The following is a 12045-nucleotide window of genomic DNA, read 5'->3' as shown; positions in this document are numbered from 1 at the left end:
GGAACTTAGCATGAGCCCCTCGGCACATTAGCCCTCTTGATGTGGTGAAAGTCTGTGGAGATTATCATCATTGGATAACAAGGCACATGGCTATTGGGGAGAAACAATTAGCACAACCCGGGTCTAAGATGGCTTGAGCTGTCACTAAGCCAGGGAAGGAAGCAGAGAAGAGAAAGCAAGGACAGAGAAATAACAGTGACCAGGACTTACTGTGAGTCACAGGCCACAGACAGGTGGAGTCCCATATTCAGAGACTGTTACTGTTCGCTCATCTCTTGATCTGTGCGGCAGAGGGCAAGAAATAAGACATAGGCTCGTGACTCTTCTGTGTTTCACCCAGGAGTCTCTGACAGTGGTGAGAGGGCAGCAGTCTCCTCATAGCTCAGAAAGGATGGCGGCTGTGTCTGTGTCTACAGTTGACCAACATCCCGAGTGTGAAGAAGCAGGCCTTGATAGCACATCACCGTTTTTAAGGACACTAAAGTATTTAAAGGTCGTTGGAGACACTCCTCCATCTACTGGAGCTGCAGTGGCTTGGTGGCTAATCGCGGATACTGCTCCAGCTGACGAGCCATCTATGGTTCCCAGCACTCATTGTGAGGTTCACAGCTGCCTGTGACCCCAGATTCATGGGATGTGGTGCCCTCTTCTAGAGTCTGCAGATACCAGCACTCACAGATATACATACCCATGCATAGACACACAGATATATACATGATTAAAAATAAAGTCAACCTTTTTTAAATCTACATTTCAAAATCTACATGCAAATAAGTGGTTTGTTCAGTCACATGTGCTTGATACTGTCTGTGACCGGTTCCCAACACCTCATGCCATGACCAGTGTCCTCAATCGCATGAGACATGACTTCTGAAAGCCAAAAGGAACCAATAAAAAGAAACCTTATTATCCCAGGTCTGTGCTCTGACAACGGATCTGAAGGCCTCATTTTTTTAGCCTCACCTAAATTCTTACATGTGCAGCTTCAAATATGAAGAGGGGAATATTTTACTTTTCTTTTCTTTGTTTTGTTTTCAGGGGTGTTTTGGGGGTTTCTTTCTTTCTTTCTTTTTTCTTTTTTTTTCTTCTGATTTTTTTGAGACAGGGTTTCTTTGGTTTCAGGTAGCCTTGTTTATCCTAGAACTACCTCTATAGTCCAGGCTGGCCTCAAACTCACAGAGATCCTCCTCTGCCTCCCAAGTACTGGGATTAAAGGCACAAGCTGCCACCACCTGACCATCTATCTGTCTTTTTCTTTTTTTTTTTTTTTTAAGATTTATTTATTATATGTAAGTACACTGTAGCTGTCTTTAGACACACCAGAAGAGGGCGTCAGGTCTCATTACAGATGACTGTGAGCCACCAATGTAATTGCTGGGAATTGAACTCAGGACCTCTGGAAGAGTGTTCAGTGCTCTTAACCACTGAGCCATCTAAAAATATACAGTTATTGAAGCAAAACTTCACAGCTCATAATGCACACACTGGTCCAGTAAAACCAGGACTTGTTTTAAGTTTGCACAAGTACCGTCCTGTGAGGAGTGTGCTAAAAGTGAGTGGAAAATAGGTTAATATTAGTGGTAAAAAGATTTGCAAGGCCAGCCTGCTCTACAGAGTGATTTCCAGACCATCCAGGACTACACAGAGAAACTCTGTCTCAAAAAGGAAACAAAAACAAAAACATGAAAACAATAGGGAAAAAACCCAAACATTGGTCATTGAAAGAGAAAAAGTGTTCTTAACATGAACATCGGAGTTTCTGAAACCCCTACAATATTCTGATACCTCCTGGGTAATTAGAAGTCGTGGACTGTGGTCAAGACTTATTCCTCATTTCCCAATTAGACAACAGACACCACTGTTAGATGCCACCTTCCTTGCATAACTCCATCTTCTTACTCTTTACCTAGTTCGTGTTTATGGACCAAATAGGAGTTATGTTTAACTTATTACCAAAGTTTTCTTTCTTCTGTTTGTCCTCCAAGGAAGACCTGGTTTTCCTTGCACATTTTTCACGAGCATCAAATAGTGGGTGATCTTTCAAGCTTGAACAGCAATAGTTGTATCCGCTGAGGAAGGATTTCTCGTCTCGAACTGTCTGGGTAATAATTTACAGCTATTTTTGGTAATTCTCAAAATGACAGCTCCTTGAATTTTTCTATGTGCAGAAAAATTTGCTGGCCTAGCATCCTCAGGCCCTGGGAGGTCCGTCTCAGTGCTTGGCAGATGGGAAGAAATGGAATGCCCCAGATGAAACAGGCCTATCAATATTATCCTGTGACACATGTGAATGTTTGATGAGGCTACGCCCCCAGATGTCTGTGACCTCCCGAGGCCTAGAATCAGTGAGACAGAATAACCTATGTTGAGGGAATTTATATGTAGGCTTTGAACCTCCCAAAATTAAACTTGATGAACTGAACTCTTGACAAGAGTTGACTTCCTGTAATGAAAATTAACAGTACCATTCAATATTACTTTCCTATCACCCTTGATAAATGGATGCTTAAAAAAAATTGGAGAAGATACGAACAGAAACCAAAGAAATTAATCTCTGTTTAAAATTAAAATTCAAGATGTATCATTGGATGTTGAGAGACAGAACCTGGGGCAGGGGTAAAGAAACAATAAAAAAGGAAAGGAAAGGAAAGTGTATTATTAGACAAGCGGAAGAAAGAAGAAAGATGTTTTCTTCAACTCGAAGAAAAGACAGTGTGGATAATATATTTCTTGGTTATTTCTTTGCTTAAACATCTTTAATGGAGCCAGGTAGTGGTGGCGCACACCTGTAATCCCAGCACTCTGGGAGGCAGAGGCAGTCGGATTTCTGAGTTCGAGGCCAGCCTGGTCTACAAAGTGAGTTCCAGGACAGCCATGGCTATACAGAGAAACCCTGTCTTAAAAAAAAAAACAAAACAAAAAAACAAAACAAAACAAAACAAAAAAAACAAAAAACAAACGAACAAAAAAAATGTCAAAAAACCAAAAAAAAAATCTTTAATGGGTCCACATCATCTGCAGGACAAATCCCAGACTCTTTGAGCTGTCGTTTGGTGAATGTTGTCGTGCTCAGTCTAGAACAACCCTAGCTCTCTGATGAGCTCTAACTCTGGTTTATTTATGAACCATTCTTTGTCCATCTCTTTAAAGTCTCATCATCTTATCTTCCATGTAAGATGAATATCCTGTGTGGCTTTCCAGACCCAGCCTCAAGGACCACACCCAACCACAGATCCTCTACATCTTGCTTTTTCTTTGCTTCCACAGCCTAGGAAACTTCCTCATTTCAGCCTCTGAAAAATTCCTCCCATCAGGCCCCAGGCCTTTTATCTTGCCCGCCACAGCCATCAAACCTATGATCAATCCTAAACCTTTGAATTCCAACATTTCCCTTCTCCTGCCTGTGTGCTCTTTTGCTTGCTGTTGCATTTTCCTATGTAAAGCTCTTTGCTCCAATCGTACCATATCCTGTCCTTTATAAAAAAAATCTTTAATTATGGCTGTAGGCCCACACACAAGTGTCTGTGTACACACAAGCCTGCAAGTGCCTGCAAAGGATATTGGATCCCCTGGAGCTGGAGTCACTTACCGGCAGCTATGAGTTCCCTGATATATGTGCTGGGAATTGAACTTGAAGAGCAGGATGTGCTCTTAATCATGATGCCATCTCTCCAGCAATCCAGGTCCCTCTCTTTTTAAAAAAAAAAAAAAGTTTATGGCTGCTTTGACTGAGCCATCTCTCCAGCAACAACCAACCTCTAATCCTTTCTCAAAGAACAGAAATGCTTTGACTAGAGAAATGGTTCTTCACTTAAAAGTGTTTTTGGCTTTTCCAGAGAACCCTAATTCAGTCTCTAGCACCCAGGTCAGGAAGCTCACAATAGCCTCAGCTCTAGGGATCCAGCTCCCTGTTCTGGCCCCTGAAGGCACCTAAACATTGTGACATACAGTCACATACACACATCAGTAAAAATAAATAAATAGAAAGGTGATATTTTGGGTACCAAACTCAGGGTAGTATAGTGATTATCCCCTCTAGGTCATCAATAAATGTACACTGACTGATTGACATGATTTATTACCTTTTTGCTGAATTACTTTCAATGCTGTTTTTCAAGAAATGCTTGCAGATTCACATTTATAAACTCCATTCAGAGTCACTTCACAAAGCTGCATGTCTGTGGTCACTGTATCAGTATCCAGAGATGTGTTTTGTTACTGGGCTCCATGGTAATTCTTCCTAGGTGGCACTTGATGATCCAAAGAGTTTTTTGATGTTATCAATGGAACAAAACCAAAAATATTTTCTTAAGAATTTTGCTAAAGCATTCTTCTCTGCGAAACACACTATTTTAGGTACCGTTCAAGAATTCAGTTGTGAGTCAAAAGAAAAGCCCACTAGTTATGACAAAGTATATTCAAAGTTGGAGCAATATATTTTGGCCCTTTGATTTATTATACTTCTAGGAAATACATTTAAGAGAAGTAAAGAGTTATACAAATACTCAGCTACAGGGATATTCATGGTGGCACTAGATATATTAACAGTTTAAACCTTTGTAATAAACAAGTAAGGGATTGCACAAAGAAACTGTTTATCCTATAAGAGACTCTGTTATACAAGAATATTTTAAAAGGAACATAGATATTCATTTTTTGTTTTGATAGGCTGCTGAGGATTGAACCCAAGGGTCTTGAACATGTTAGGTACATACTCTACCAAGTAGCTATATATTCCTAATATATTATGCAGAAAAGGTCTTTCATTTCATTGGAGGCACTAGAAATATATAGTTTTTAAAATGTTGATATCAATTATTTTTAAAGATTACAAGTTTCTAAATTCTCTACAACAACGATGCATTATTTTGTGCTAAGAATATTTTTAATTAAGGATGTTAAAAATTAGCTTAAATACTTAGCCAATACTGCAGAATTTCTCACTGGGGCTATATATTCTATAGTCAAGAAAATGTATTGTTTCTTCCTTTGAATTAATCACAAGACAGACTAAAAGAATTTTTCCCCGGGCTAGCTAACTTCTTCAAATGGGTACGAAGAAGTTGAAGGGGGACTTTCTCCCTTAGTGTCACAGCCCTTGCTCATGGATTTTACTTAATGTTGTTGTAGGTGCACGGGAAGTGTATGTGTAAGCACAATACAGCAGGCAGCCACTGTCAGCAGTGTGCACCATTATACAATGACCGGCCCTGGGAGGCAGCGGATGGCAGAACGGGGGCTCCTAACGAATGCAGAAGTAAGTAACGTCCTCAAAGCCTTCTTTGTAGGGTAAACTTATCTTTGAATTCCTTGTTATCTCTTGAAACTCAATATAAAGTGGAGGGTGACAGAAGCCACATACAAGCATAGCCCGTATCACTGCTCAGCGTGACTCCAACCATTGGAAACGGTCTGCAGTGCTGCCAGTCGACCTGAGTAACCAAGAATGTGCTGTCTATTTGCGTGGATACTTGGTAGATACTAAACGCTCCCCTTGAGAACATAACACGATACAAACATGAGCAGACTGCAGATTGTGGTGTACCACTGCTCTTGTGGCTGTGACGGTGAATGATAATCATGAAAATAGCTCTTAAAATTCAGTTCCCAGAACAACCCAGTAGAGCAGATGGTGTTAATCCTGTTTGAGAAATCAGGAAACCGAGGCTCGGTTGGATTAAATATCTTGCCAAAGTTAGTAATGAAGGGATGAAGGCTTGACCCCATGTCTTCAGGAGCCTCTTAGGTACTTTCCCCCATGGTGTTATGGCTCCTTCCAAGGTTGGCTCAGACCCGACATTAAACCCGGAAGTCAAGGATGGGATGGCTTAACTAGGACTAATTTTGGATTTGCATTTGGAGATTAGATACTACAGGAGAGGACATGGGAAAGGGAACCATTTCTCTATTTGCAGTTTAAAATGTGCAGAGGCTGGTCCAGCTGCAGTGCGCTATCATCTAAGTGGTCAGATTCTCTGAGAAACACACGCTCACACCCCAAGCCTGTTTTATGAAGACTCCTAAATCTTGTGTCTGCTCATGTTTGTATCACGTCAGGGTCTCAAGGAAAGCATTTAGATCCCACAAAGTGTGCCAGCAAATAGCATGTTCCTGCTACTCTGCCCTATTGGCAGCTCTGCAAACTATACCATGAGTTTAAAATTCTGAGAAATCTCTTCCCATACCCAATCTGGGATCTTGTTTCTAAGAAATATGAAGGATTTCCTCTAAGCACAAATATCAAATTACCTTATGCCTTTTAAAGACACGGAGTCTGGGAAAATATCATGACACATTGAGGAAACAATGAAAAAAAAAATTGCACAAGCTTTTTCAAATACAGTTGACTTCCTGGGATGTCGGGATTCTTATTCTAAATTACTTATCAAGAGAATCTAAAGAATTTCTCCTAAATTCCTAGAGTGCCATTCTGGTCCTTTCCATGGAAACCCACTGCATATCTAAGTACACACAGACACAGAGACGTGTCATTTGGTGCTACAGACTGATAAGCTTCGAGATGACATCAAGAAATCATTACACAAGGAACACTGAGGTCTCCTCTGTAAATGGAGGCTTCCATTCCAGAGTTCCTTATGTCTGTCAAAATGACAAGAGCAGAGAAATGCTACTTCATAGAGATAACTTAAGCAAGGCCTAATGGCTCAGGCCTGGAACCTCAGTTACTTGAAAAGGCTGAGGCAGGAGAATCCCATAATCAAACACTGCTGGTGCTGTAAATTGAGTTCAAGGATAAACTGGGCTGCTAAGGGGGACCTATCTCAAAATAAAAAGTAAATAGTTGGGCCAGTTATATGACTCAACTTGTAAAGGTGCCTGCCACCAAACCCGATGACCTTAGTTACCCAGCTGATAGGTACCCACGTGGTGGAAGGAGAGAATTGATTCCTACAGGTTAACCTCTGACCTCTAGATTTATTCAGTAACAGGCACAAGCACATCCTGCCTGCCTAGCATGTATGAAGCCCTAGGTTCCATCTCAGTACCACAAGAGAGAGCTACTTGGGCTCTGTCCCCTGCCCACCAGACTGTTTTCCAGGCTCCTGGGTAAGCATAAATTATGGTTTATATCTTCAGTATATATTTTCAAACAATGCTAAGAGTCTTAGATTTTTCCTTGCCAAGGCAAGAGACCCACTGATCCTCAGAAGGGAGCAAAAGGAAACCTGATATCCTCTCAACTATCTTTCCAAAATAGATGCCAACCCCAGAATACAACCATAGTAACCAGAATATCTTTGCCTGAATGGACCTACCTTCATTTTGATAATTATTTTAGTTTCTTTTCCCGGCGCTGTGATAAAATGCTCTAACGAAAGCCACGTACGGGGTTTACCCGGCTTTAGTTCAAGGGTCCAGTCCATCATGGCAATGAAGTCATGTGCAGGAATTTGAAACACCCACAACCAGGAAACAGGAAGAGGCGATCGCATGCTAGTTAGTAGTAGTACTACTCTACGGCTCTCTCTATTTTGTGCAGTCCAAACTTCCCTGACTCGGGAAAGATCTGGCCCACGACTGTGATGGGTCCTCTCACAGCAATTAACATAATGAATATTTCCACAGGTGTGCTGAGGCCAGTTTCCCAGGTGATCTAGACTGCCCAGTTAACAATTAACACGGACCGTCACTATGACCTTCGTGCATGTATTAACACTTTAAAATACCAATCTATAACGAAGAATGGAAGTCTAGAGAAGAAGTGTAAAATAAAAGGGGTAACCCAATCAAGGGGAAAGAAGATAGTTCTTTTGGTTTACTGTTTGTTTGGTTTTGGGGTTTTAGGTTTTGTTGCTGTTGTTTTTGTTTTGTTTGTTTTGGGTTTTGTTTGGTTGATTTTTGTTTGTTTGTTTGTTTGTTTGTTTGTTTTTTGAGACAGGGTTTCTCTGTATAACCCTGGCTGTCCTGGAACTCCCTTTGTAGGCCAGGCTGGCCTCGAACTCAAGAGATCCACTTGCCTCTACCTCCTGAGTGCTGGGATTAAAGGCGTGTGCGGCCACTACCTCCCCTGCTGTGCCCCGCTGCCACCATTACCACCACCCAGCTGATAGTTCTTTATATATCCCTTTAAATTTAACGACGACTTTATCCTGTTCTGACGTCGCGGCTGTTAGAGAACCTGCAGCGTGGTGTTTCACATCCCTCCTGTGCTGTTTTATCGCCAGCCTGCAAGTGCAATGGGCACGCAGACACCTGTCACTTCGACATCCACGCGTGGGAGGCGTCAGGGAATCGTAGCGGCGGTGTCTGCAACAACTGTCAGCACAACACCGAGGGTCAGCACTGTCAGCGCTGTAAGCCAGGTTTCTACCGCGACCTCCGGAGACCCTTCTCTGCCCCCGATGCTTGCAAAGGTAAGCACATTCGCAGTGCCTAAGACGATTTGTGCAAACACACCCTCTTCTTTTTGCTGACCAGGGGTGCGGAGTGTGGGGGGCGGGGGTGGGGAGGGGAAGGTACCTCAGACAATTCACTCAGAGATATCAGCTAATTTATTATCAATACATGCCAAGAATTTTCAACCTGTTCAGTTGAAACAGCCCAATATTCACCAAGGATCTCCCATCTTGCTCCTGATAAAGAAGTGTCCTCAGTGCCCACACAAGAGAACTAGTAAGACTGATGGGGAAGGGGGGAATATAAATAAAGAACTCATAAGAAGCAGACATATGCAGATGGAATACAATGGTCACTTACCCTTGGGCTGGGCTAACCTCGAACCCCTGAAGACCCCTGGGTCCTCATGCCATTGCAAATGCACTACAGTCAACGCTGCGCACAAATGTATCCTGTCATCAAGATGAATTCGGGGCTTAACAATTTTATGCTCTCTCTTAAAATACTGAATGCATAGGCTAGGTTCTGCCACTCTGTTGGCATAGCTCCCAGAAGTTTCTTCGAAGAGAGAATAGAATTTCAGGTCTGCCTCCAGTGCGAGGCATTGCCCTGGGTGAGTGATTCGGGCATATGGAGCTGTCGTATCATCTGGTGGAATGAGGCGCTTAAACCACGTTGGAATCTGCATGCCTCACAACTAGAAGTCATTGGGCAAGAGGAAGCACTTGTCTATCAATGGCAGAGAATCAGGCTCTGGCTTAAAATCAGAGATTGGTTGGGAGCATTACAATAGGAAATTAGTCTGTAACTCTAATTCCAGATGATATGATGCCCTCTTCTGTCTTCTGTGGGTACTGCACACATGTGGTACACATACATGCAGGCAAAACACCCATGCATGTAAATCAATCAATCAATAAATAAATAAATAATCTTTTTTAAAAAATAGTTACATCTTCAAAATCCACAGTAGCTTTGAACAAAAACAAAGAATTCTTATCTCTATATGCTGACTAAAAGAAATGCATACAAACTTGCTTCAGTTTGCTGGGTGGTGGTGGCACACGCCTTTGATCCCAGCACTTGGAAGGCAGAGGCAGGCAGATTTCTGAGTTCGAGGCCAGCCTGGTTTACAGAGTTCCAGGACATCCAGGGATACACAGAGAAACCCTGTCTCAGAAAAAAAAAATGCTTCAATTTGGGAAATGTTCAATCCAACCCCATTTATACTGGGTATGTTTAAAGAGTGTGTATATTCTGCCAGGCATGGTGGCGCACACCTGTAATCCCAGGACTTGAGAGGCAGAGGCAGGCGGATTTCTGAGTTCAAGGCCAGCCTGGTCTACAGAGTGAGTTCCAGGACAGCCAGGGCTACACAGAGAAACCCTGTCTCGAAAAAAACAAAAACAAAAACAAACAAAAAACAAAAAAGAAGAAGAAGAAAGAAAGAAAGAAAAAAGAAAAAAAGAGTGTATGTATGTATGCATGTATGTATGTATGTGCCTATTCCACAGCCTCAGACCACTAGTAAAAATCCTCAAAGATCAAAATGCATTACCCCGCAGATAAAAGAGAGGAGAACAAAATAATTTGTTACTAAGTAACCTAGATAGCACTTACAGGAAATCAGGCAACATTTTCTAGTGTGTGTAACATTTTCTTCAAATACAATATAATTCAGTGCACCTAATATGTTCACTTATTTGTCCATTCATTCATTCATTCATTCATTCGGTGACTGTCTATTGAGGACCTATTATGTGCTGGGAGCTTAGGAGGCACAAGGGACAAAAACAGAAGTCCTTGCTTTGGGGGAGCATGGATTCTTATAGAGGAGACAAGCAGGAAATATAAATGATAAAGATGTAATGTGGAAGAATGAAATAAGTGCTGGCGTTGCCGTAGCAGGGAAAATAAGACATGGCTGGTAGGACGGAGAGTGGGAAGAGGAGGGACAAAGCGCCATATTGGATAAGGAGGAGGGTGGCTCTCGAGACTAGGTAGGCAAGATGAGCCAAGGTTTGAAGACAGTGGGAAAGGTGGCTAAGTATTTGACTGAGTGCAGAATGTTCTAGGGAGAAGGATCCCTAGAGCAAGTGTTGCAAGACAAGAAGGTACCCAGTGTGTCCAAAGAAATGATTGGGAGGGCAGGGGGAGCTTGACTACACTAGGGTAGGAGCTGGGGTGCCGTGGGAGATGACACCAGAGAAGCGACTTGGGCAGGGAGTGACTCACATGTGCCTAAGGACAACCTCGCCTTTGACTTGGAATGAAACCATGAGCCAGTGCTCACTGTCTGAGAAGAGCAAAGGAGATGGCTTCGTCTCCGAAGGATTGTTGTTACATTATTCAAAGGCCACTTCCAGCATCCTTGGGCTTCTCAAATTCAACTTTAGTAAAGTTAACAAACTAGTGGTCTCCATAGCATCACCCCTGAGGGAGTATCAGCAGCGTCCCCCCGGGAAACGTTAGATGTGCACACACTTAGACACCAACACATTCAGAAAGTCTGTTGATGGGACTCGTGAATCTGAGGTCTAAGAAGCCCTCTAGATCATTCTGAGGCCCAGGAAAGTTTTGAAAGCACTGATACAGATGTGTTTCCCCATGGTTTTATATTGGTTAGAGCGCATTCTGTCTCTGACGTTTCATTAACATTTGAGCATCAAGATGGGAGAGCAAACACTTATTTCCAGTAAAGAGTAGAGGGTAAACAGTGAAAGAAACTCAGAGAGGTACTGGACTTGGCTAGATTTTAGAAAGCCTTGACTGCTGTCTTTAAAATGTTGATGATCATTGAGCAGGATGTAGTGGCACACACCTTTATCCAAGTGTTTGGGATGCAGAGATGCAGAGGCAGAGGCAGAGGCAGAGGCAGAGGCAGAGGCAGGTAGATCTCAGTGAGTTTGAAGCCAACCTGGTGTACATAGTGAGTTCCAGGACAGCCAGAGCAATACAGTAAGATTCTGACTTGAAGCAAACAAAAACTTTGATGTTTAGTTTCTCGGACACAGGAAGCCATTGCAAAAATGTAATTAGTAAAGTATTCCATATTTGCAATATATTTCAATGATGTATAATTCAGATTCATTTAAAAGCATTATTATTATTCACTAACTTATTTTTTAAATTGTCTCTGTGTGTGTATAAGTGTGTATATATAAGCATGTGTGTATGATCGTGTGTATGTATGAGTATGTGTATGGATTTAGGAATGTGTATATGGAGGTCTGAGGACAACTCTCAAGAGTTGGTTCTTGGTTTTTAACTTGGTGGGGCAAGGTCTCTTTTGTTTCTGCTGTTGTGCTATAGACTTCAGGCTGATTGGCCTACAGCTTCCAACAAATAGATGTCACTGTCCCATCTCTACCTCTCATCTTACCATGGGAATGCTGGGATTACAAATGAGCAACACGGTACCTACCTTTCTTTAAAGATTCTTATCTTATTTGTAAGTCTCTATTTGTATGTCTATGTGTAGCTATGTGCACATGAATGCAAATGCCATCAGGGACCAGGGGAGGGCGTCACATCCTGTGGAGCTGGAGTTACAGGTGGTTGTGAGCTACCTAAGACAGGTGCTGAGAACCAAAATCAGGTTCTCTGCTAGAGCAATGAGTGCTCTTAATTACTGTGCCATTTCTCCAGCCTCTACCCGTCCTCTCCCTGCTATTACTATTACTATTA

At 42.2% G+C, this 12045-nt stretch overlaps 1 protein-coding gene across 1 annotated transcript in view; it reads left to right on the top strand.

The window, feature by feature from the left end:
• The window catches only part of Ntn4 (netrin 4), a 123700-nt gene that overhangs the window by 76595 nt on the left and 35060 nt on the right, over positions 1–12045 (top strand). Inside the window, exons 4-5 of the mRNA XM_052165503.1 lie at positions 5131–5257; positions 8187–8375. Of these exons, the coding sequence (XP_052021463.1) occupies positions 5131–5257; positions 8187–8375 (316 nt within the window). The remainder of the gene's footprint in view (positions 1–5130; positions 5258–8186; positions 8376–12045) is intronic.

The sequence above is a fragment of the Apodemus sylvaticus genome, chromosome 20 (assembly GCF_947179515.1).
Source record: "Apodemus sylvaticus chromosome 20, mApoSyl1.1, whole genome shotgun sequence".
Classification (NCBI taxonomy): Eukaryota; Metazoa; Chordata; class Mammalia; order Rodentia; family Muridae; genus Apodemus; species Apodemus sylvaticus.
The sequence above is the reverse complement of the archived record's forward strand: the minus strand, read 5'-3'. Positions and strand labels throughout refer to the sequence as shown.